This window comes from Rattus rattus, chromosome 6 (genome assembly GCF_011064425.1).
Source record: "Rattus rattus isolate New Zealand chromosome 6, Rrattus_CSIRO_v1, whole genome shotgun sequence".
Taxonomy (NCBI): Eukaryota; Metazoa; Chordata; class Mammalia; order Rodentia; family Muridae; genus Rattus; species Rattus rattus.
The window spans coordinates 132830254-132857597 of record NC_046159.1 but is presented as its reverse complement, the minus strand read 5'-3'; the positions used below and the strand labels follow the sequence as shown (position 1 = coordinate 132857597).

At 41.2% G+C, this 27344-nt stretch overlaps 1 protein-coding gene across 2 annotated transcripts in view; it reads left to right on the top strand.

Annotated features, from left to right (window-relative positions):
- LOC116904095 (cytoplasmic dynein 1 intermediate chain 1-like) overlaps positions 1 to 23988 on the top strand; it is an 80979-nt gene extending 56991 nt beyond the window's left edge. The window contains exons 5-6 of one of the 2 annotated variants that reach the window (XM_032906964.1): positions 21 to 80; positions 23726 to 23988. In XM_032906964.1, coding sequence (XP_032762855.1) covers positions 21 to 80; positions 23726 to 23867 — 202 coding nt within the window. In that variant the 3' untranslated portion in view covers positions 23868 to 23988. The remainder of the gene's footprint in view (positions 1 to 20; positions 81 to 23725) is intronic. The other variant, XM_032906965.1, reaches the window with a different exon arrangement.
- The last annotated feature ends 3356 nt before the right edge of the window (positions 23989 to 27344 follow it).

The following is a 27344-nucleotide window of genomic DNA, read 5'->3' as shown; positions in this document are numbered from 1 at the left end:
CCTTTGTGCTGCGCGATTAGGACCCTGCAGTGGGACACAGACCCCTCAGTGCTCCAGCTGCAGTCAGACTCAGAACTTGGGTATATGTCTGCTCTTTTGTTCCTCCTTCTATGATTTCTTTGCTATGGTTGTGTTAAAATGCTAGAGCCGCTATTGCTCTCGCTTTCTTCCCTTTGTTGAGACTTCCAGTTTGATAAGTTTCTTTTCTCCCCTTAGTTTTCCTTTTACAGCTTGGGCTAAAGTCTCTCTTTGTGGACAACACCACAAAAAGATGACTTTTGCCCACCCCTTAATAGCGCCTATCAGTGCAGTTGACACTGATCCCAAAGACTACAACCAAAGACTGTAGAAGTGTGCCACATAAAATCAGGAATTGGGGGTACATGTGGCTTAATCCTAACCAAGCTCCCCTCTTACTAATAACTAATCGTGTCTGGGACCAGTATTAAAATGTTGTGTCATGTTTGTGTTCTTCTCTTTCATTTGTTAAGAGAACTCACAACAAACTCTTAATTTCAGTTAAATTACGAACAACTATATTTTTTGGGAAAGATAAGTCAGCTTGACCACTAATTCAAATATATGGTGCTAGGCAATGTCTCGTAAAGAAAATGTGTTCTGATGATGTCTTTCGGGGGTTGAAAGGAAGCTTCAGAGTTCAGAAATCACCCATCAGGAATGAAATACATGGGCTTTAGTTTTCGTTTGTATTTCCTCTTAGAAGATTGGAATTAGGTGAAATCACACATAAGATGTTTTCCATGGGATGCTTTCTCAGTTCAGTCTCAAGCTCAGGAGAATGGAATGTGTACGTTTTCAGCTTCATGTACAGTTAAAGCAGCATGAGATCAGCTGAGTCTCTACGCAGAAACTGAGAAAGACTATGAGAGAGAACACGGCTTCCCCTCCCTTCAAGCTGACACACAGCCTTGACCCACACAAGACTGGATACCTCCAAAATAGATACCTGAACCTTTTTATAACAGCATTTTCTTAAAAGCAATATAGACCAGTGCATCTCCATGTGGGCGTTTGTTTATTTATTATTTTTCCTGAACTTTCCAGCTTGCTGTGCCTGTGTCTCTGGGTTTCCATCCATTTCAGCACTTACCGTGCAGTTCGGGTTAAACAGCATGTGTGTGTGTGTGGACCCTTGTCCATGCAGGAGTTTGTAACTGACTCACAGTGATGCTAAACCAAGGACTATAACAACTTAGCTGACAAGCACATGGGTCTTAAATAAACTCAGAAGATAGCTGCAAATTTCTTTTTAAAAAATTAATTACTAATTTGGGGGTTATTTTTTTTAATTAAGATGGCCACATTTTGGGCTGTTTAATTGCTGATTTGGGGATTATTTTTTTAAAATTAAGATGACTGCATTTTAGGCTATTTTGTTAGACCATCCATTGTCTGTTTCAAATTATATGTTTTTTTTTAAATAATAGAGAAATGTGATTATGAGAAGCAGAGGAATAATCGATATACAGTAAGTTACAGTTTTCACTGTTTCAGTCAGACATCCTGATTTTAAAGATAAATAAACAAGCAGAGGGAGCTGGCAAAGGCCATACTGTACACCTTCAAGTTGACCTATGGTAGGTGTGCTATGGTCTTGCTAAGCTGTATGTGCTGGTGCAGAGTAGTTATGGACTTTTATACCTTGATCTGTTTTCCAGGTGGGAATTGAGCGTGTTAATCAAAGCATCCTGAGGAGAAGCCATGCCCGGTGCTCTCTCCTCTCCTGCTCCATCTCACCTGGAGCCCTCAGTGAGTCTGAGAGAGATAAAGCGATGTGAGGTTGGGCACTGAGAGGGGCTTGTCTCAGAGAGATTATCAGAGAACATTGGAGAAAGACTATTTACGATTTCAAACACTGCACCATGACAGTTTCCCTTTCTAGCAGGTCTGATATTTAGGGTGCAGACCGAAGTTTATGAAATACCCCACAGGCAAGGAGGTCTTTCTTGAGACAGTTTTATTTCCTCATCTTAAAGTCTGTAATTTTCTCTGTGTCTTCACTTAAGAGCTGTACTGAAATATAACTGACAGAAAATACTATACATGAGCTGTTGAAATTGATGTCTGGCATCCTTACGTGCTTATCAAACTGTCACTGGCATCGGGAAAGCAAACAGTTGTCACCCTCCAAAAGTGTCTTCTACCTCTGTCTGGATCTGATAATTTCATTTCTTCTACTTATTTTGTATTTAGTTTGCATTGGTTTGGGCTGGTTTATTAAAGTGGAAACAGGCGATTTCTTTTTTTTTTTTTTTTTTTTTTTTTTTTTTTTTTCGAGCTGGGGACCCAACCCAGGGCCTTTTCGGTTGCTAGCAAGCGCTCTACCATTGAGCTAAATCCCCAACCCCGAAACAGGCGATTTCTATGCCCGTCTCTCTCTTGACCTCTGTGCTGTTGTGACTAAAAGTTTCACTTTCGTGTGTGTTATGAAGTCCATAATCCGTTTGGTCTTTTATTCAGCCCATGATCTTTGGAAGTGACTTCAGGGACAAAAGTGGTGTTCAACCACACAGTTCACAGTTTTCTATTGTTCTTCATTCTCTTGTATAGACCTGCATTTCTACCTGTGTGATCCTCCCCATCATCTTCTTCTTCCTCTCCCTTCTCTTCTTCCTCCTCTTCCTCCCCTTCCTTTTCCTCCTCCTTTATGAATAGGACAGTAAACTGTCTACAAATTCACTAACAATTTCTGCTTGATCAGGTCAACTGCTTTCCAGTTCAGAATGTGTCTTTCAGTTCTGTGGTATATACGGTTGGTCTCTTTTCAAAAATGTCTGTTTCTTCATTGAAATTCCTACCATATAAGATGTGTACTGCTTACCTTGAAGGCATTGGAGTCCCAGATCTATTATCATCTTAATGACCGACATTCTGAACCCCCCACTGAGTAAGACCTACGTCTCCATGTCAGTGGTGTTCTGCAGACTCAGGTTGTGCTTTTAAGGATAACCTATTTCCTTATTTCTCCATCACCCTGAGCTCACTGGTTCCGGCACATTAGGCAAAGCATCACCTCTCCAGACAGCCTCAGATTTGCCCTGAGAGGAGATGTTCTTCCCTCACCTCACCTAGGGATCCTGGGTATTCCCTAACCTCTGTGCTCATGCGAGCTGACATCTATTTTCCTTTATGGTTCCCTAGAGGTTAGAAAAGACTAAGTCCCACGTGCATCCCGACACAAGAGAGGTAGCAACTAGTCCCTCCCAAGGCGGCTGGAGAGGTTGGGTTGCCTGACGTGCTGGAAAAGGCCGGAAAGGAAGTGTGCAGTGTGGACCTTTCTATGAAAGAACTAGGCTTTACTGCTAAAACACGAGGGCTAGAGTCAGTGTGATCCCTTCTGTCTGTAGGATAAATCTAGGCACTGGTGTCTTTTACCCACTAGCTCTGCTAGAATCTAAGGAAAGACTCTGTGGTAAACTCTTTATGCTTGTTTAAAAGACATGCACTTTAAACACTTCAGTTATCCTTTGCAGTCTACAGGAGTTGAGCAAACGTCAGTCCCCAACAGTTTTCAGATGTAAGCAAGTTAGAGGATAGTCGTTATGATAGCAAACAGACTTGGGATGCTAGATGGGGATCTGATTTTTCTAGAATGATCCTAGAGAACGGACTTTATTGCTGACGTTAGCTGTGGAGTTGATCCACACAGGAAATATGCACACATTCATTTCAACTCCAGGAACTAGGATTTCTTATCTGTCAGAGCCAAAAACCAGTGACTCCTTCAACAGAAGCTGGAAAAGGTATGAAAGGAAGTGTGGCTCTTTGTATGAGAGAACTAAGAAGTAGGCTTTCCAGCTAAAGCAAGAGGGCTAGAGTCAGTGTAAGGCTCCCAGAGATGCTAAGAATCCCCATTTTGTTCTCTATAGACCTCGGTACTAGTGATTGGGTATGCAACCTTCCAGCTCCCAGAATAGACAGGTTAGAATGAGACTTTCAAACATCTGGAAAAGCAATGTTTATTACACAGTTTACTTCCTTCCGGCTTGAAGTCAGAGTCTTATTTTTATTAGAATAAAGTTTGTGGTGGCGAGCCTGGGGTGGGTCTATACTTCCAGAGGACAAGTACTGACTTGTCCTGTTAACCTTTGGATACAAGTAAGTGAAAAGCCAGACTCTTGGGCAGCAGCTAAAAAATGTCAGATAGTTGATATCCAATCTTCTCTTTCCCAGGTAAAAGCAGGTAATCTTTATAGCCTGCCGCCCTGTGCGAAGATGTAAGAAGAGATCGGAGCCCTTGTTTTAAGGCTGCTTTCCCCCTCTGAGGTCACAGGTGGCTGTGCACACTGAACCAACTGGACTTGCAGCCGAGACAGGTCATTTGGTAGCATCCTTACAAGTGTGGCTCAAACCCTTTAGTCCTCAGGGAAATATGGAGATGAAGTTTGCTTTCTGAGGTCAAGGAAGGGTTTATGGTGAGACCGTATCTCAGCTTCTCACGCACTGGTTTTGAAGTGGGCTTATTTTCAGTTCTCCAGTGTATAGACGGTCACTTATTTCTGTATTTTCCCAGAGGGTGTTGGCTCATATGCTTATCAGAGGCCCCTGTAGGGAGAGGGAGGGTTCTGAGCCTCCCGTTTTGCCTTCGCCTATGGGTTTCCCTCAGGTCAGTTATGTCTTTGGTTTTAGGGTATTTTTGTTCGCTTGCCGTTGTTTTATTGTTATCAGAAACCCCAAGTATTACTTTTGTGAGCATTGATTCTGTTGGGATTCCTAAATTTGTCAAGATTTAAAGTAAACATATTTAGGGCCCTGGAGAGAATGCTCAGTGGTTAAGGTCACTGCTGCTCTTGCAGAGACCCGGGTTCAGTTTCTAGAACCCCCATGGTGCTTCACAAGCATCTATAACTCCAGGTCTGTGGGATCGGACGTCCTCTTCTGATCTCTATGAGCTCTTTACTGTAAATAGTGCAGAGAAGTACACCCAGGCACACATGCACACACACATACAAACACTCTAACACACACTAAGTACTTTTTTTCATTTAAATCAATTCATGTCTAATAACTTTGCCCTGTTTATATTATGAAATTTTGGTTCAATAAAAAAGATTTTAAAACACCTATTTAGTTTACTTAAAAACAGGTTCGTCTTTCTAGGCTTTACTTTGGGGTTATTTATTTGGGACCTTTTTGAATTCAGTATCTTTTCTTCCTCACTCAGGCTCACTTCCCTTCCATCTCCTCATTATTCAGTCCATCTCCGCAAAGAGTGAACATCCAGCGATGACACTGGTCCCCAGCTCTATCTAAAAGACAACCTAGAACATAGGTACTGTCATCTCTCCTTCAGACTGCCCCAGCGAACCCCAGCTTCACCGGTTCACTCCTTGGCATCCTCTATGTGGTTGTTGATCTACAACTTCTGATCCTCTCTTTGCCCTCAGCTTTGCTGGGTTACAGAGCAGGTCACAGGGCTCAGTTGTTTCTACAAGTCTTTTCAGATGAGATCTTCCAGCCCGCGGCTATGTAGTTCCTGCTAAGAAGGCAAGATTTGTATGGTGTTCTACATAATTCTCCTGTAGGAATCTGGACTTGCATGAAGTCTTAGCAGTTGGATAGAAGCAAAGGAGATATTCTTATGCCAAGAGAATGCCCAGAACTGTCACCAATCATCCAAGAAATCAGGTCGTTCTTCCTTTGGTCTTGGTGGGATTCTGATCTAGACTGTGGGTACCTGTGAATTCTAATTGCCTGATTTCCCTTGGAGTCTTTCTTTTCTGCCGAGCACATATACTGCATGCATGTGTGTGCTTCTGCATCACAGCCTGGAAACACTCTGGAAAAATTGTGGGGCATATCTTGGTGTTTCCCCTGTTTCATGCATCTCTGTTATTTCTTGTCATCTTATAAGGTTTTCTTTTATTCAGACAGCTACTGGTTATTATTTCAACCAGAATGGTATATCTTGTCCCACAACTCCATCTAAACCAAAGTAGAAATGGTTTGCCTTTGATTCTGGATTTGCACATTAGCTATGTGACCCACATATCAATTAGCAACAGAGAGAAATCTAAAAGGTGATATGGAAAGAAAAACAATCCTCCAAGATAATTACAAATAAAGTGTGTGTGTGTGTGTGTGTGTGTGTGTGTGAGAGAGAGAGAGAGAGAGAGAGAGAGAGAGAGAGAGAGAGAGAGAGAGAGAAGCTTAGCCTGTTTTAACCAGGCCAATACTTGCTGATGTACTAAAAACACTTTTCTTTTTTAGACGACTACTATAATAGAGTAAGCAAAGTAAAAATGTTGGGAGAAATAAAATGATAAGACATAAGGAACAAATAAAGTTCCCTACTGGACACAACAATAACAACAGCCATCCTACAGAGAAGGAAGCACATGAGTGAATAGATGAAGGCGTGGTTGTTTGATAGTTTGGAGAGAAACTACACCACACATGTTGCCTTTAGAAAAGAGCTTAAGAGCAAGTGTCCACACTAGATGTTTGTCTCCAGGGAAACAAACTCCCTTTCTATGGAAACAGAGTGATTCTGGATAGGGAGGAAAAGGTCCTAAATCATAAGCAAACATGAGCTCCAAATTGTTGAGCTCAGTAACATAGGACTTGTGTGGCATGCGATTCCTCTGCAGAACAGACTGTGGACAGGGGTGCTCCGCTATTTGAAAGAAAAGGAAGAGTTGGGAAGAGGGTCTCAATAAGAATGTCGTTGCCCCTTCTTAAGGAGGAATTAGAAACGTGTTCCAGTCTTTGATTTAAAAGAAGACAAACTTCAGTTTGATCTGTTTACCACATATTATTGACTCTTTTATCTTTGTGGTGCTTGGTATCGAACTCGGACCCTCACACATGGCAGGCTGCATATGTGTTAGGTGCGGGCTCTGCCAGAGCTAAATCCCCAGTCCTCAAATAGTCTGCGTGTTGCTTAGATCTCTCTGGATTGAAATAATTTTCAATGTTTCCAGGTAACCGTATGTCTTAGGGTTCCTATTGTTGCGGAGAGACCCCATGGCAGAGCAACTCTCATAAGGGCAAACATTTAACTTGGCCTAGCTTACAGTTTCTGAAGTTTACTCCATTGTCATCCTTCTTGGAAGCATGGCAGCATGCAGACAGATGTGGTGCTGGAGAAAGAGCTGAGATTTCTACATCTGGACAGCAGACAGCAGGATGTGACCTAGATTGAGCTTCTGAGATCCCACCTTCTAGTAACACACTTCCTCCACATTTACATTACATCACAAGGCCACATCTACTCCAAAAAGATCATACCTCCTAATAGAGTTACTTCTATGAATGAAATATTCAAACACATGATGGCAGGCATTCCTATTCAAATCATCACACCATACACGGTGTTTTCTTGAGTATCATGTAGGTTGAGTGCCCAAGCAAACTCATAACATCTGTGGATTCAATAATATTCCATTACAATTACACTGTCTACAAACACAGAGAACATCTTAAAACACACATACATGCATATCCAAACATGCTAGCAAAATACACTCAAGAATCTAAATTATATAGATGAATACTGACTCATCAAAAGGGTTCACAATGTGGCTTTAATGGCTCTGATCAGAACTTTGCTGTAAGAGAGAGAGGTTCTCTTCTTGCCTCTTACAAGGATCATTATTTGCCCCCAAACATTTCTCAAGAAGCTCATGTTTGCCAGCCTTCGTTTTATGACTCAAGAATCTTGTGCAAGCTATTTTAATTTTTTGTTCTGCAGTAACAACTTGTCTTCAACAAGGCAGTGTTTATATTGCCTTCAGTTTTAGGAAAATGATATCCATTTGGGGAAGAAAGTGCACTCTTACAGAGAAATTCGGCGCCTTGCTTCATGTTGCACACGGTATGGAACTCACTCAAAGTCATCAGGAAAACAAAAGGTCACTCCTGAAAATATTTTATGTCACGCCATTTCAACACTTGAAAGAACACAGGTCTGTAGCATCAAACATTACTGTTCTGCATGACCCGCTCCTCATACTTGAGAGCAGAGCCTCCCCCATAGTGCCAGGGATGGCTTTAACTCTTGTCTATCCCAGAAGTCTTGCGAAGTTTGCTTATGTTGCAGAATCCAAAGCAAATCTTTGGGCTCTAGCCATTGATTAATCCAGTGTTGACAATTGCTTCTTTTCAGGAAAAATGGATCTGAAGCCAAACTAATATCTTTGCGCAGCTGGAAGCAAATACTGTGGAAATGCACCAAAAACTTCCTAAAGTGATTTCTAGTGCAAGTAAGCAGGATGAAAATCCATCCCCGTATTGATGTGGAAAGGCCACTTCTCACGCTGCTTCTCTTGCTGTAGCATGCCCACGACTCTGAGCGCAGATGATGCTTATGCATGTGGCAACACAACCACAGAGCCAGTTACGTTCTGGGTATGATGCCCATCTTCTGTGTTCCTCTCTCTCAGAGAAATACCCTATCCCCAGTTCTGGAAATCTGTACATAAGATGTTATAGATTGTTACCCACGGTTAGCAGACCACAGTATTTAGGAAACAAATGAATTCCTTGCCATTTAAAAAATAATAATTAATTTTTAGAATTCCATATATTTTGGTTGTGTTCATCCCCCCAACTCCTCCCAGATCCACCTGACCTCTCTATCCACTCAAATCTGTGTCCTCTTTGTTTATTTTATTTTTTATTGGATATCATTTTATTTACATTTCAAATGGTAATCACTTCCCAGTTTCCTGGACACACGCCCCCTATGCCATTCCTGTCCCCTTCTTCTATAATGTTCCCCTCCACATCCACACCTGCTTCAAGCCCACCACCGGATATTCCCCTACACTGGAGGTCCAACCTTGGCAGGACCAAGGGCTTCCCCTTCCACTGGTTCCCCAAAAAGGCTAGTCACTGATATATATGCAGTTGGAGCCATGGGTCAGTCCATGTATAGTTTTTGGGTAGTGGTTTAGTCCCTGGAAGCTCTGGTTGGTTGGCATTGTTGTTCCTATGGGGTTGCAAGCCCCTTCAGCTCTTTCAATCCTTTCTCTAATTCCTCCAACAGGGGTCTCGTTCTCAATTCAGTGGTTTGTGCTAGAATTCTCCACTGTATTTGATATGCTCTGGCTGTGTCTCTCAGGTTATATCTATATCCAGTTTCTGTCAGCATGCAATTCTTAGCTTCATCAATCTTATCTAGTCTTGGTGGCTGTATATATATATATATATATATATATATATATATATATATATATATATATATATGGCACATGTGGGGCAGACTCTGAATGGCCGTTCCTTCACTCGCTGCTCTAAACTCTGCCTCCATATCCCCTCCTAGGAATATCTTTGTTCCCCCTTTTAAGAAGGAGCGAAGCATCCACATTTTGGTCATCCTCTTCTTGAGCTTTATGTGGTCTGTAGATTGTATTTTGTGTAATGCGAGGTTTTGGGCTAATATACACTTATCAGTGAGCCCATACCATGTGTGTTTTTCTGTGATTGGGTTACCTCACTCAGAATGATATTTTCTAGTTCAATCCATTTGTCTGTGAATTTCATGAAGCAATTGTTTTTGATAGCTGAGTAGTACTCCATTGTGTAGATGTACAATATTTTCTGTATCCATTCCTCTATGGAAGGATATTTGGGTTCTTTCCAGCTTCTGGCTATTATAAATAAGGCTGCTATGAACATAGAGGAGCATGTGCCTTTGTTGTATGTTGGAACATCTTTTGGGTATATGCCCAGGAGAGGTATAGCTGGGTCCACAGGTAGTGCAATTTCCAATTTTCTGAGGAACCTCCAGACTGATTTCCAGAGTGGTTGTACCAGTTAGCAACCCCACCAACAATGGAGGAGTGTTCCTCTTTCTCCACATCCTCGCAAGCATCTGTTGTCATGTGAGTTTTTATCTTAGCCATTCTGACTGGTGTGAGGTGGAATCTCAGGATTGTTTTGATTTTCATTTCCCTGATGACTAAGGATGTTGAGCATTTCTTTAGGGACTTCTCAGGCATTTGATATTCCTCAGCTGAGAATTCTTTGTTTAGCTCTGTACCCCACTGTTTAATAGGGTTATTTGGATTTCTTGAGTCTAATTTTTTGAGTTCTTTGTATATTTTGGATATTAGGCCTCTATCAGATGTAAGATTGGTAAAGATCTTTCCAAATGTGTTGGTTGCCATTTTGTCCTAATGACAGTGTCCTTTCCCTTACAGAAGCTTTGCAGTTTTTTGAGGTCTCATTAGTTGATTCTTGATCTTTGAGCATAAGCCATTGGTGTTCTGTTCAGGAAATTTTCCCTAGTGCCCATGCGATAGAAACTGTTCCCCACTTTTTCTTCTAATAGTTTGAGTGTATCTGGTTTGATATGGAGGTCCTTGATCCACTTGAACTTAAGCTTTGTACAGGGTGAAAAACAATGGATCGATTTGCATTCTTCTACATGCTGACCTCCAGTTGAACCAGCACCATTTGTTGAAAATGCTATTTCATATGAATATGAACTTTCATATTGCTCTTTCTAACTTTATGAAGAATTGAGTTGTAATTTTGATGGGTGTTGCATTGAATCTGTAGATTGCTTTTGGCAAAATAGCCATTTTTACTATACTAATCCTGCTAATTGATGAACATGAGAGATCTTTCCATCTTCTTAACTCTTCTTCAATTTCTTTCTTCAGAGACTTGAAGTTCTTGTCATACAGGTCTTTCACTTGCTTGGTTAAAGTCACACCGACATATTTTTTATTATTTGTGACAATTGTAAAGGGTGTCATTTCCCTAATTTCTTTCTCAGCCTGTTTATCCTTTGAGTAGAGGAGGGCTACTGATTTGAGTTAATTTTATACCCAAACACTTTGCTAAAGTTATTTATCAGGCTTAGTAGTTCTCTGGTGGAACTTTTGGGGTCACTTAGTATACTATCATATCATCTGCAAATAGTGATATTTGGACTTCTTCCTTTTCAATTTGTATCCCTTTGCCTTCCTTTCATTGTCTAATTGCTCAGGCTAGGACTTCGAGTACTATATTGAATAAGTAGGGAGAGTGTGGGCAGCCTTATCTAGTCCCTGATTTTAGTGGGATTGCTTCAAGTTTCTCTCCATTCAGTTTGATGTTGGCTACTGGTTTGCTCTATATTGCTTTTACTACGTTTAGGTATGGGCCTTGAATTCCTGATCTTTCCAAGACTTTTAACATGAAGGGATGTTGAATTTTGTCAAATGTTTCTCAGCTTCTAATGAAATGATCATGTGGTATTTTTCTTTGAGTTTGCTTATATACTGGATTATGTTGAAGAATTTCTGTATGTTGAACCATCCCTACATCCCTGGGATGAAGCATACTTGATCAAGATGGATGATGGTTTCAATGTGTTCTTGGATTTAGTTTGAGAGAATTTTATTGAGTATTTTTGTGGTGATATTCATAGGGGACATTAGTCTTGGTGCGGTTTAGGTATAAGTGTAATTGTGACTTCATAGAAGGAATTTCGTAGTGCTCTGTCTATTCTATTTTGGGGATTAGTTTGGACAGTATTGGTATGAGGTCTTCTATGAAGATCTGATAGAATTCTGCACTAAATCCATCTGGTCCTGGGCCCTTTTTGGTTGAGAGACTTTAAATAACTGCTTCTATTTCTTTAAGAGTTATGGGGCTGTTTAGATAGTTTATCTGTTTCCGATTTAACTCTGGTACCTGGTATTTATCAAGAAATTATCCATTTCCTCCAGATTTTCCAGTTTCATTGAATATGTGCTTTTGTAGTGGATCTGATGATTTTTTTGAGTTTCCTCAGATTCTGTTTTTATGTCTCCCTTTTTATTTCTGATTTTGTTAATTTGGATATACTCTCTGTGCCCTCTGGTTACTCTGGTTAAGGGTTTATCTATCCTGTTGATTTCCTCAAAGAACCAGCTCCTGGTTTTGTTGATTCTTTGTATAGTCCTCTTTGTTTCTACTTGGTTGATTTCAGCCCTGAGTTTGATTATTTCCTGCCTTCTACTCCTCTTGGGTATATTTGCTTCTTTTTGTTCTAGAGCTTTTAGGTGTGCTGTCAAGCTGCTGATGTATGCTGTCTCCTGTTTCTTTTTGCAGGCTCTCAGAGCTATGAGTTTCCTCTTAGCACTACTTTCCTTGTGTCCCATAGGTTTGGGTATGTTGTATCTTCATTTTCATTAAATTCTAAGAAATCTTTAATTTCTTTCTTTATTTCTTCCTTGACCAAGTTATCATTGAGTAGAGTGTTGTTCAACTTCCATGTATATGCACACTTTCTGTCGTTTTTGTTGTTATTGAAGACCAGCCTTTAACCCATGGTGATCTGATAGGGTGCATGGGATTTTTCAATCTTCATGTATCTGTTGAGGCCTGTTTTTTGACTGATTATATGGTCAATTTTGGAAAAGGTTCCATGAGGTGCTGAGAAAAAGGTGTATCCTTTTGTTTTAGGATGAAATGTTCTGTTAAGTCCATTTGGTTTATAACTTCTGTTAATTTCTTTATGTCTCTGTTTAATTTCTGTTTCCATAATCTGCCCATTGATGAGAGTGGGGTGTTGAAATCTCCTACTATTATTGTGTGAGGTGCAATGTGTAATTTGAGCTTTAGTGAGATTTCTTTTATGAATGTAGGTGCCCTTGCATTTGGAGCATAGATATTTAGGATTCAGAGTTCATCTTGGTGTATTTTTCCTTTAATGATTAGGAAGTGTCCTTCCTTACCTTTTTTGATAATTTTTGGTTGAAAGTCAATTTTATTCAATATTAGAATGGCTATTCCAGCTTGTTTCTCGGGACCATTTGCTTGGAAAGTTGTTTTCCAGCCCTTTACTCTGAGGTAGTATCCTTTGTCTCCGAGGTGTGTTTCCTGTATGCAGCAAAATGCTGGGTCCTCTTTACCTATTCAGTCTGTTAGTCTATGTCTTTTTATTGGAGAGTTGAGTCCATTGATGTTAAGAGATATTAAGCAATAGTGTTTGTTGCTTCCCATTATTTTCATTGTTAGAGGTGGAATTATGTTTGTGTGTCTCTCTTCTTTTGGTTTCGTTGCAAGGAGACTACTTTCTTGCCTTTTCTAGGGTGTAGTTTCCTTCCTTTTGTTGGAGTTTTTAATCTTTTATCCTTTGTAGGACTAGATTTGGAGAAAGTTATTGTGTAAATTTGTTTTGTCATGGAATATCTTGGTTTCTCCATCTATGTTAATTGAGAGTTTTGCTGGATATAGTAGCCTGGGCTGGCATTTGTGTTCTCTGAGGGTCTGTATGATATCTGCCCAGGATCTTCTGGCTTTCATAGTCTGGTGGGAAGTCTGGTGTAATTCTTATAGGTCTACCTTTATATGTTACTTGACATTTTTCACTTAATGCTTTTAATATTCTTTGTTTTGTGCATTTGGTGTTTTGAGTATTATGTGACCGGAGGAATTTCTTTTCTGGTCCAATCTATTTGGAATTCTGTAGGCTTTTTGTGTGTTTGTGGGTATCTCTTTAAGTTAGGGAAGGTTTCTTCTATAATTTTTTTGAAGATATTTACTGGCCCTTTAAGTTGGGAGTCTTCCCTCTCTTCTATACCTATTATCCTTAGGTTTGATCTTCTCATTGTGTCCTGGATTTCCTGGATGTTTTGGCCTAGGAGCTTTTTGTGTTTTACATTATCTTTGATGGTTGTGTCCATGTTTTCTATGATTATCTTCTGCTCCTGAGATTCTCTCTTCCATCTCTTGTATTCTGTTGGTAATGGTTGCATCTATGACTCCTGATCTCTTCCCTAGGTTTTCTATCCCCAGGGTTGTTTCCTTTTGTGCTTTCTTTATTGTTTCTATTTCCATTTTTAAATCCTGGATGGCTTATTCAATACCTTCACCTGTTTGGTTGTGTTTTCCTGTAATTCTTTAAGGGATTTTTGCACTTCCTCTTCAAGGGTTTCGACTTGTTTACTTGTGTTGATCTGTATTTCTTTCAGGGAGTTATTTATGTCCTTCTTAAAGTCCTCCATCATCATCATAAAATGTGATTTTAATTCTAAATCTTGCTTTTGCTGTATGTTTGGATATCCAGTATTTTCTTTGGTGGGAGAGCTGGGCTCTGATGATGCCAAGTAGTTTTGGTTTCTGTTGCTTAGGTTTCTGTGCTTGCCTCTCACCATCAGGTTGTCTCTGGTGTTAGCTTGTCTGGCTGTCTCTGACAGTGGCTTGACACTCCTGTAGGCCTGTCTGTCAGCACTCCTGTAGACTGGTTTTCTTTCAGCGGGATCTAAAAACGGAGAGCTCTGCTCTCAGGTGTGTAGGCGCTCCTGGCTACTGGCTTTCTGCTCTCATTGCTGGCAGAAACCTGAAGGTCCTGCCCCTGACTGCTCCTAGGTCCCTGTGACCAGGGGATACAGATGGCACTAGGTGAATTCCTCTTGGGTATGGAATGTGGGCAGAGCATAGTCTCCTGTGAGTTCTCAGAAGTGTGTGCCCTTCTGGGAGTCCAGCTCCGCACCCCCCCCCAACACACACACAGGATGCAGGGAGCTATATGACTGGTTCAGTTCAGTTCTGGGCACAGACCAGAGCTGCAGGTACCTGCTGCTGACTGCTCCTATATTCCTGTATCCAGAGGCACTATGCAGTTTCCTCTTGGACCAGGGATGTGGGAGAAGTGGGCAGAAGTGTCGGACTGACCTGCTGTCTCATGATTGTCTGAACTTTTGGGTGTTCAGCTTTCTCCCCCACTGGATTTGGGTGCAGGGAACTGTATTACCAGTTCAGTTCTGTTCCAGGCACAGCCAGAAACCTGAAGTGCCCTGTCTCAGAGGACTTCTACCTTTGTGTGTCCTGAGTCCACCAGGCAGGTCGCTTGGAGCAGAAAGTTGGTCTTACCTCTGCTCTCAGGTGTGTAGTCCCTCCTGGAACCTGGTTTTCAGTTCTCTGCTCAGGTAAAAAGCTGAGGGGTCCTACCCCTGATTGCTTCTAGGTCCCTGTGCACAGATGGCACTAAGTGATTCCTTCTTGGGGTTGGGAATGTGGGCAGAAAGTAGTCTCCTCTGAGTTCTCAGGAGTATCTGACCTTCTGAGGGTCCAGCTCTCTCCCCTACAGGATTTGGCTGCAGGGAGCTGTGTGACCAGTTCAGTTCAATTCTGGGCACAGGTCAGACTCATCAGTTTCCTGCCACTGACTGCTCCTCTTTGACGTTTTTTTTTTTTTTTAAATGACCCATATTTTTACTCTTTTATGTTATAGATTATGAATTACAGAAATAGAAAGAAGCAATTTTAGTCAAAAATTGATAAAGTTTAAACTAAACTCTTAAAGCAGAAGCAGCAGAACATGTAATGATTGCTATTTAAACATTATTTGACATCAGTAAGATGCTAAGAACTTTCTTGACATAGCTAATGCACTTGCTTTTTTTTTTCTGATGCACTTTCATAATATTGTTGTAAGACAGAGGTTACAACTGGAGCTAATTTCCACATAGACAAATATTCTCAATGACATGCTAGCAAATATATATGCTTGTACATGCATACAAATGCAGAAACACAAACAAATATGTCACATAAGCAATATTCATTCTAATGCACAATCACTTTAATCCAAAATTACTCACTCATATAGATGCACAGAGAAATGTAAAACCAGTCATTCAACCATGGGCTTCAGCAACCTTCATATATATATATATGAACAAGTAGAGAAACATAGACAAGCACACAGATACATACACCCATAAAACACATACATGCAAAGATCCAAAATTATATGCCTATGTTATATTTAATTATTCATGTACAGACACATAGAGTTAATATTTCTAACCCACTAAGTCCAATTTATGCTACTGGAGTAGAGAAGTAATCATGCTCTTACCCTGTGCTGAACCCTGTGAGCTACAATAATGGATGGGCTGGCAGGAGATGTCTACCTGTGCAAGAGTAGCATGAATATCATGGGAGTAACCAAGAACTTTCAGGTTGGGCTCAAGGCTTACCTTACACAATAGAACCCGTATCCGGCACTACTATTCTTGTTATTCTTTTAAACCTTTTATATTATATGATCTACTTTTCTATGGCTGCAGCATCATCTCATGTGACGTTCTATTGATGACTGCCAAGGACCACATCTTTGCCTTTGTCTTCTCTTACCTCCAGTCTCACACCTAGAAAACTCTTCTTCATGAACTCCTCTGTGTCTTTGCAGTTATCCCATTCATCTCTCTTCCTGCAGACCATGAAGCCTTGCAATGTCACTAGCCCACTCCTTCCCTTCACCTTCTGTGTGAATTTAGCTATTAAAGTAGCCCTCTGTTGCTTTCTAGAGTCCCATTCTCATCACTCTGGACCAAGTGTCCAACCTTTGTGAGACACTGACTGCAAACACAGCCATTGTTCTTCTGGCTGTCCCTTTGCCTTGGTGCTCTACTTCATTTCCTACTCAGTCCTTGAACCTTCCACTTCCCTCGTGGATCTTTTCTTTTCTCCTCTTTCTTTACACACGGCTTCTAAGATGAGGTCATTCCCTACAACTGACATCTGGCTCCTGGTTTTATTTTTCCTATGTTGGTTATGTTAATATGATTTAAATATTGTTTTGCAGCTGTGAATTTCTTCATAACTTCCAATAACTGTTCAGTGTCTATTCAAAGTCCAAGTTCTTTAGTCTCTAATAATCTATCCTCAATTCACCTCTCTAGATTCCTCTTAAGGACATTGCTTAAACTTGTATTCCACAAAATTAGACTTTTGGTATAATATATCAAGTCAGTTCCCAGATCCTTACATATGCAGGATAAGCTGCCTTGAATGTGGACCTACTTAGGTGAAGTTATCCTTTGGAATCTAAACCAGGTCTTCCGCTCTCAGCAAAGCAAACCTCATTTATCAAAACATACAGTAATCTGCCCACCATGCAGTCTTCTCCCAGTGCGGTGACTCATTCGTGTTAACGTCTACTGTTTGCAGCCTTGAGATTTTTTTTTGTCTCTCTGATGCATATGTTCTTGCTCCCATTCTCTTTGCGTTGTACCGAACTGGCACAGTGCCTTGCTCAAACACAGTTTATGGTAGCAATGAAGGATGCTGATAAAAGCAGTTCCTTACCACTCCTCCAGGATGCTACTCCACCCACATAGGATGCTGAGTAAGGAAGAAAACTGCTATCGACTTTACCTTGAAGGTTTATCTATTAAAAAAAAAAAAACCAAAACACTTGAAAAGCCTTTAGGAAGATAAATAGGAAAATCTCTGGCAGCATCTTCAAATGTGAGCCTTGGGGATGACACTGCAAGAAAAACAAAAAAAACAATGAGTTACAGTTGAGTTTCAAGGGCCAATGCAGACATTCTTTTTAATGCTCGGACCTTGGCCTGCTTTGATATCTAGTCAAATGACTCCTTTTCCCTGAGAACATTTGTTCCTGGCTTTATCTCTTTGTCTCTCAGGCTTCCTTTTGCTCCAGAATTGCTACTGGAGTAAGTAGTCCCTCTTACTACAATGACTTCCTTGGGGTTTCCAGGGCTGTGAGTGTCATACACTAGCCTCTAATCCCACCCCCTTCAACAGAAAAAAAAAATCTCACTTTGTTCAAAGATGTTAAAATCACATACAATGGGATAAATGCAAAAGTATGTACACCACAAGATGGTGGCATCATCAGGTAACACATTACCCTCAAATGGTGGTATGGTCCTTAAAAGTAGATAATGCAATTTGAGGAGTATGTAGAACTGTCATGTGTTGCTAATGAAAATGTAGTGTACAAGGATAACTTGGGAAACAACTTGGCAATTACTCAAAAATTAAAAAGAATCTCCCTCCTCCTTCCACATGACTCATTCCTTACGTACCTTCCTGCAGTAACTGAAGCCATATACCCACACAAGAACTTGTATACAGATGTGCCTAGATGCATTATTCATGTGTGTGTGTGTGTGTGTATGTGTGTGTGTGTGTATTTTTCTTTTTTAAATTTATTTATGTATGTGAGTACACTGTCGCTCTTTTCATGCACACCAGAAGAGGGCACTTAATCCCATTACAGATGGTTGTGAGCCACCATGTGGTTGCTGGGAATTGAAATCAGGACCTCTGGAAGAGCAGTCTGTGTTCTTAGCCACTGAGCCATCTCTCCTGCTCCATATTTTATCTTTTACTTAAAAATTACATAATTCCCTCCTGTCCCTTTCCTCCCTCTAATCTTTCTGATATTCTTTCCCTTTCTTTCTTTTAAAATCTTTTTCTGTAATTGTTATTGTTTTACACACACACACACACACACACACGCAGAGACAGACTGATAGACAGACAGACAGACAGACAGACAGACAGACAGACAGAGAACACAACAACTACTTGGTATTGGATTACCAACTAGGGATTTCACACCCAGGGAAGACTATTTCTCCCACTCTCCTTAGTTGTCTGTAGTTCCTTGTCTATAAGTGAGTCCTGTGGGATTTTCCCTCTTCCACACTGGTATTTCTATTAGTATTGTCCATATTGGGGTCTTCTTTAGGTAGCCATATTGCCTAGGGTATAGCGTCCCTATCATTTCTAGAAAATACAGTCTCAGGGCAGATGTCCTGGTCCCTTGGCTTGTATAATCTTCTTGCTCCCTCTGCTGAAATGTTCAGGAAATCTTAGGTGCAGGAGTTATCTTGTAGATGTATCTACTGGGGCTGAACATCCCACAACTCAATTGTTCTATGCTTTGTGACCAGCAGTGGGTTTTTTGCAATGATCTACCTTTGTTGCAAAAAGAAATTTATTGGATGAGTAGTAAGATCTACATGTATCTATGAAAATAAGGATAAATATTTAGAATGTACTTGGGAATTAAGCACCATTATTAGTAACATCTGCACATAGGATAACTCAAATACGACCCACTGGTGGATGAATTAAAAACAATGCATGTCCATACATTAGTATATTCATCATGAGGAAATAATTTATATACTAATTCATGCTACATCAATAAACATTGAAAACACAGATGAATGGGGGACACTGATTCAGGAAAGAGTAATTTTCTCTGCTAATAGCGGATCAGTACCTGGGCAGATTGTGTCATGCTCATGGACAGTGGGTTATCTTTTTACTCCAAGAGATACCAAACAACCTTCTCAAGCTTGAAACAGCAACATTCTTCACCTTCAGTGTTCCTTTCAGAAGAAAACATCTAGGCTGGATACAGTGTTGCTTTGCAGAGCCAGCTTCCTCCAGAGAGAGGGATCTTTCAGAAAGGCCTTAAAAGGATAGAGGGGAGTCCAGGCCCAGTCCCAGGCCTGTGGAGATGTGGCCCCTGTGTCACATTAGGATAACATGAGGTCATCTTATGAGAGACCGTGACTCCATTACCCAGTGTGTCCAGGATGACTTACTGAGGCCTTTGGGGTTTTAATTAAAATGTATCCCAGCCAACTGCCCATAGTTTGTGTGCTGCAGGTGCCTTTTCCCAATGTTCCTCTTCTTACACTTCTTGCCCTGCTTCCTAGGCCTTCGTAAGGCTGATTCAGAACTTTCTCCACCTTTCAGGAGCACTAAGCCATGTGCTCTGGAACCTGCCTACTGAATGGGGAAGTCAAAAGAATTCTGTTCAGACCCTGAAGTCCATCTTTCTCCACTCTCTGATATTACCAGAGACACATAACCTTAGGTGGCCATTGGAATTCTTAGGGATGAGGAGACACTGGTCAAACTTCCAAATCACAGATGAGGGCTCCACAGCCTGCAGGTGTTAGTGCTATGGATTTAAGGTGGCTGCAGGTGTTAGTGCTATGGATTTAAGGTGGCTGCAGGTGTTAATGCTATGGATTTAAGGTGGATCTGTGACTGCATTCTTCTCTCAAAACACTGCTGCTGATCTGCAAAACCAGCCCCAGGGCCTCACCTATTTGAGTTCCCTCTGTGTTCATTAAACACAGCCACATTTTTTTTTTTTTAGATAGATGAGTCTTTACTGTGCTTTTTTTAGGTGACTTTTGAATCATTTACTTTATTATAGTTATCTAAAGCCCTACGTCAATCTAGCTTAGTAGTTGAAAATTTTCATTAAAACCCCGTATTTTTTAAAAATGAATTGCTGAGGTGAAAATATGCAGGATGACTTTTATAAAAATGACAGACATCCAGAGCATCATCCATTTACATTTCTGTCTTTATTCTCACAGTGCTCGTTCCTCATTCTCTTCTTTCTGCCCTCAAGTGTTGGTTATAACGTTCTCTGTCAGACTCTGAAGTAAGTGCCATAGTGCAGAGCTGGGTGAAGAAGAGAGCAGACACAGGCATGAAAACAAAAGAATGCAAGGACATGCACAAGGGCCTACAGTAGAAACGATGCGCTATGCTGTGTGCTATGATGGAGGAGCAGCAAAGAGGTTCTAGAAGCAGAACTGACAGCCAATATGCACTTGATAGCTTAATCATAAAGAATAACAATTGCAGTAGTATTAATATGACGGTGGGTTTTTCCCTGTATTTGTTAAATAGTTTCCCCACACCTTTGAATTAAAGCACTATGAATTTGTAAGGCTTTGAACAAAAAGAGGGAAGCAGTTACTCAGTGTTTATAAAGGAAAGTATTATCTGCTTTGCCTGGTAGACATACTTAAAAATTATTTTGTCATCTGATAGAGTAATAGAAATAGTTTGGGGAAACTGAATATTCAACGACTGTGCAAAGCAGTGTGTTCTGGGCCGAATGAAGCGTGGTCTGGTGTCACATCAAACCAACAGTGAGAAGACTCCATTGCAGAAACAGCTAAAAGGAAGTGCTTTGCTATGAAAGCACACCAACTTCTAGCCAGCCTTTCTGGACCCACTACTACTGAGCTCTGTTATGTGGCACTTAACCTCAGAAGCAGGGTCTTTCTGTAGCATCCTGAAAATCCAGGCCAGAGCCGCTTTCTCATCCAGGAATCCTTTCTCATATTTATAAAATGAATACATAAGATTGGACTGAGACTAGGTTATGAAAACTTTGTTGTAGTGGGTGTGGTCATTGGCATTAGACAAGGTCCAGGTGGCACACGTTTCAAGTACACAGCCCTTTGGCTGACTGTCCAGTACATTTAAGGCTTGCCGCTTACGAGCCAGGACCAAATTTATAGGCACCGTTGATCCCCAATGGTTCATCTGTAAAACTGGAAAAAATGTTATGCAATTTTATTCAGGATAAAAATAAGATATGTTGAAGGTGTTTAGCATCAATACACGATTGCCAGGAGAATAGCAAAATGGTCCCAAAGAACACATTTAATATAAATGTGATTTAATGTAAATGCACATTTACTACACTGTAGCTTAGTCAATCCAGAGTCTATAGGGTGCTATATTACCTAGCATAACTCAGGATGAGTTATAGGAGTGGGTGTACAGTTTTCGGTCCTTCGGGACAGGTCTACTCTGTGGATCAAGAACCACCATTTGCCAAACTGTCAACCGATCAGTGCCCTGGGAGATCAACATGGCGACAGTTCAGCTTTTATTTGTTTTTGGTGGCTCGGATTGAGCTAGGACCCTGATCTCCCAAACATAACATCACCGAGGGGCTGGTTGAAACTTTTCAATCACTATTGAAACAAGAAAATATTTTTGTTTTGGTTAGATAAACTCATTTATTCAAGCCAAGTTTTGAAAACTTGGACATTTCACAGTGATATTTTTAATTAATGCAGAAGCAAACGGAGCAGCCAAACCCCACTCCTTGGTACCCCTACCAAAGTAAATGAATAAATGAATAAATCAGTATAAATTGAAAATGGGAGTACAGTTCTTAATTTTTTTTCTTGCCAGGGATAATCAACTCTACAGACTTTAAAAAAAATTCTTAAATTTAGAATATACATGAATCTGCCTCTTCCAGAGTTTTATAAATTAAGCACTATGATAATCAGTCGAAACGATACACTGGAAACCAGGCTGCCTGGGCCAAAAGCTTCAAGCTATGCCAGGCATTAACTTCAGGTTTTACAAGCATCTGCCTCTTCTAACCCCACAGCTCGATGACAGTTCTGGAATTGACTGGGGGAGGGAGAACAAAAATGGGACTTGAAAAGATTTGCTACCTCCCCGAATCCTTCTCCTCCTGTTTATTCAGGTTGGTTAATGCCAAAGCAGGGACGAGAGCCCAGTGTCTATGGGAGTTTGCCTGAGTGGTTTAAGTGGGTTATCAAATTATGGATTAGCTTTGACGTGCCTATGGCCTGTTTCTCATTGCCCAACAAGATAGGCCTAAAGTGTATGTCCTGTTAGCACGATGCCCAGAGCCCTGCCTGCAGGTGTAGCACTCAACTTCACAGTGCCTGGAGATCCCTGGGCGTGGACATCTGGGTGGAAGGTTAGAAGCTGGGTGGTCTCTAGGTCAAGGTGGCTCAGACTTGAAGAGATGGTGCTACGCTCCTGGACCTTGCAGTAATAGCCACCCTACTGGGCTCGGGCCTAGGGAAGAGGAATTGGGTGAAAAATCAGACCTGCTATGTCCACTCATGTTTTCCTCCTTGTTTCAGACTCTAAGCCCTTTACCTGGCCTGGTAATTTTTTTATTGCTAGTCAAGTGTGTGTGTGTGTGTGTGTGTGTGTGTGTGTGTGTGTGTGTGTGTTCCTTAAATTAGCTTTAAGGAGGATATGTAGAACTGGAGTGGGGAGACCAGCTAGAGACTCTGCCGCTAACTCTGTATCCTAAAAGTAAAGTTCAAGAAACCATTCTAAGATATATATGTCTGAACGTTGTATGCATGTGTGTACATAAAATATATGTGGTTTATGCCTAATGTATGCATGGTGCCTACGCATTACCAATAAGAATCCCAACAGAGATACCATCATCTCTGTTCCCAGATATGAGAGCTAAATCATGGAGGGTGGAATGACTGTGCAAGATACACACACACAGATAGCGGCTCTGCGCGCTCCAGTAGACCGAGGAGCCTCTGTGGGTGGCTGTTTTCTGAATAACTCAGGAGGACCAGGTTATTGGACTGACTCACGCTTACTTAAGACCCATTGGCTTAGGGGAAGCATTGGATCAGGATTCAGGTCAATAATAGCATATTTATGGGGTCAATAGTGTTTGAGCCAGGGTCCCACCAGTTTTAAAATTGTATGTATTTGAGCACTGGAGCCGAATCTTCTCCTTACACAGAGAAGAGAGCATCCCACGTTTCACGGAGATGTTATGATGACAGATGACACAGTGGGGGTGCAGACATCTGGAAACATTCGAAATGTTACATAAATATTCAAATATGATGACTTTCATGGATGGTTATGGTTTGGGGCTCCTGTACTGAGGCTCTATCAGTCTGAACCCATTGTTCTTTTTATTCATTTGTGCTGTCATAGCGCGCCTTACAAACGCACTTGTTCACTTACTGATCATTCTCCTGGGCCAATGAAATCTGTTACATTCTACCCGGGAATAGGATTCTCACCGTTGCTGACTTCACAAACCTGAAAACTCTCCCACCCCAAGAAACTAGAATTTTATTGCAAATGAAGGCTTCCTCTAAACCTCCCATCCAAGCATCTTCAGAGATGCTCCGAGAGAAGTCTCACCTGAGTCGGAGCAAGAATTCAGTTTACAGATAAACAGAAGGGCCCCTGACAGAGGTTTACGTGACATCATGCATCCAGTCAGGGCCATGGTTCCACACCAGGGCACTGAGCCTGACGCTGCCCTGAGAAACTGAGGATACCTCGGTTGGTTTCACTTTGTGTTTTCTGAACTGGCAGGTCTTTGGAAGTAAACCTGTTGCCTTCCTAAGTGTTTGCCCTCTGCTGCTTACAGGAGAAGACTGAACAAGCTGGGCGTGTCAAAGGTTACCCAGGTGGATTTCCTGCCTAGGGAGGTGGTGTCCTACTCCAAGGAGACGCAGACTCCTCTTGCAACTCATCAGTCGGAAGGTAAGGGATGGCTCTGCTCTCTGTAAATGTTTGTGAAACTGCCAGTCCCTCAGGTCTTCACAGGATAAAACCAGAGTGACATTCCTGAAAGCCAAAGATGCCTTTGGTTCTGAGTTAGAAGAAGGCTCTGCTGAGGGAATTCTTTCCTATTCCATGTGTCTCACTTTTACGTCAGGTTTCTGTGCTTATCTGTGGGAAGTGGAAACCATGAAAGTACTGAATAAGACACCTTCATGGTACACACTGACAGACACGGATACATTTAAATATAAATAAACAACTTAAAAACAAAATGTTTCACCATTTGTAGGAGCACCAAACTTCAGGCCACTACCTTTTTCTAAAAACAGAATTATTACTGGGGCACAGATGTTTTCAAACATTACACCTATGACTAATATTCGTGTTATAATGGCCTGGCTGAATAGACATGAAGGAGACCTTAGCCGGCTCACAGAACCTAAAGTTTGAACCTAATCATTTATAGGAAACCTTTCCTGGGCCCTGATTTTCCGAGCAATTCACATAAAAGCACACAGGTTAACAATATTCTGCATATGCAGATGAGTGCGGATGGAATTGCATACCTCTTCTACGCATACCAGAAAATATCAAGTGGAAAATTTATATATAAATCTCAGAGAATTATTGAAAGTTGATGCAATGGTTAATCATGATGTTTAACTCTCCAGGAGTAGAATCTTGACAGACATGAGCCTCTGGGCGTGTCTGAGCGGGGTTTCTACATTTACAGAGTTGAGGTAGGAAGACCTGCTGTATATTCTAGTGGTACCATTACTTCGGCTGAGGTCTTGGGCTGACTTAAGAGGAGACAGCCACCTGAAAGCTATCTTACAAAACCTCCCAGCATCCACACACTTGCCTGTTTGTGCCAGCTGCCTCAAGCTGCTCCCACGGCCCCTCTGACATGATGGACTGTACTGTCCAACTGCAAATCCAAATAGACCCTTCCTTCAGGGTCTCATCAGGCAACTTTATCATGGTAACAGACAAGGAACCAACACAAACAACAGTAAGGAAACTTAAAGCTGACAAATCTGAATGTTTCTTGCATGTAAAATATGCTGGGGATAAAGATGTATCTCAGTGGCTAAGTGCTTACTTACCTACCATACATGGAACCCTGAGGCAGTTCTCAATACTGTGATAAACAAGCAAAGAAGTATGAGCATCACACTGAAATAAGATTGTGTGAAAATTAGAGAGATACATATACAAAACAATAGGGTAGGTGCAGTTCCTTTGTTAGAAAGTGATGCTGATCGAGCAATGAGAATGTTTTTTCTTAATTTCCTGTATTGCTGGGATAGTACATCAAGAGGATGTTAGAATTTTGAGCCCATTCTCGCTCTATAGTAATTATTGAACTAAATACTAAATAATGAACTACATTAGCATGTCATAGTCTGTATTAGTCATAAACCAGGACAGCTTGGTTTGTGCCAACTACAGAGATTTTCCATTTGGATTGTCAACACATAATCTCAAAAATGAAGTCAGATCTTGTTCCTTGAACTTCAGGTTTCCTGTACATCTTCTGGAGAGCTTTACTTAGTAATGGAAGTTCACTTCGTAGGCCCTGTGAGGAAATATCAAATTTTAGACGCAAACAAGTAGCACCCTCTGGTGGTGAAATGTTGAACAAACTAACCACCAAATTAAGACCTGTGTATTAACTAGGAAGAAAAGGCCCTGCTAGAAAATACTTCAGGAGCCCTGTCCTTGGACCTCCAGACAAAAATGGGAGGGGGATGGAGGTGGGGGAATCATTAAAAGGCAACTTCACTACCTAGCCAAAGCAATTGTTTGAGTTAATTTGCTGCCAGAGGCATTTGCAGAACTGTAGCCAGAGGTGTGTTTGTGTAGCCCCAAATCTGACCCGAAACATAAAGTGATACATCTGAAATAGGAGGAGTGAATTATTTTTAAGAACGTGTATACTTAAGATATTGGAAATGGTACAGAAATGTTTACAAGGGGAGATAAATTAAGGCTGAAAAGGCATCGACTGCAGACTTCTAATGTGGAATACATCAAAAGGAAAAGCCTGTAGAGTTCATTTTATTACTGCAAGGAGAGGTTGGGAGCCCTCATTATGCTGTGGTCCAAGCAGCAGGAAAGGAGGAATTTATTTCTTAGCAATTGGCAGAAGTTCTTTCTGTGTTCTTAACAAGATCCATAGAGCTTTCTTGTGGTGATGGTTCACATTCCACAATACAGAGTTGAGCCCAACGCCGGCTACCAGAGCCTGCAGGAGCTCATGGCAGCAAAGGGACTCTCAGCAAGTGTAGACGAGGAAACTTTCTCTATTGTCAGCTTGCTCCAGATCTTGAACCCTTGACCTCTGGTTGCCTGACTGTGGACGGTGCCCAGGGACTGCCTTTCACCTACTAGGTGAGGTGACAGCAAAGGCAAGTGTAAGTGTCAGCCGTGGGCAGTCCACTATGAGGTCCTTCCAAATGGGAGACTTGTGTTGGTACCCGATTTAGTGTTAGAGCCAGTGCAATGTTGTCATGACAAGGACAGCCTTACAGGGTGGATAACGTTTGCAACTGCTGTGCATATAAATCCCATGAGTTCTCTGTTAGCCATAATTTATAAAGGCTTTCTCTTTCATTGTTTGAAGGCGGAAAATTAATGAAGCTCAAAGTAGCACCTTCAGAGCACTGATCTGCTCTACCTTGACTGGAATTCTAGTGTGTTCACCCTGCTACACAAACATATTTTACTTAAACAAACACATGGGGAAGGAGTTCGGATTTGCTAGCACCTAAACCTCCTTCCTCTACCACATACTATAATGAGCATTCTCCTCATGGTGCATTAGCTAGTCACATAATGATCTGCTGTGAGAAATACCCCAAAAATGATTTAAACTAGGAAGATTTAGGAACCAAATCTCCATCAATACGATTCTTTCAAGTAGCGTAAGCCATCCTACTCTGGATAGGCAATGACCTAACCAGTCACAGAGAAAGGTTGAGGATGGAGAACTCTGATCAGGAGCAGGACATATCTACCCTCAAACACTTTAAACATATGCTTTTTATTTTCACACAAGGAAAGAATGTGAATATATGTAAATATATATAATTTCTCTGCAAAATTGCCTCTGCTTTGCATATTATTATTTCTCTGGCTGCCCATGAAGTCCTGAGGTCAAAAACCAATCCTGTGTGAGTTTGTTACAATGACTTAATGGCTGATGAGCAACAGGTACCATGCAGCTGGATGACAGAGATTCTTCCAGATTTCTCTGGAGTCCTCGGCTTTGGCATGGCCACTGGGGCAGTGATAATATTTTAATGTGCTGGGATGATGTCAGCTGAAGTGGACAAAGGAAGCTGCTTCTGGTTCCTGTTGGTGCTTTTGAACTTTCTCTGTACTTCGTCTTCATGGAATCTGGTAAGTGGGCACTTGGGCTTTACCTTGTCCACCCAGTGCCTTCACTCCCTCCTGTCTCTGATTTCTTACTTTCAAGG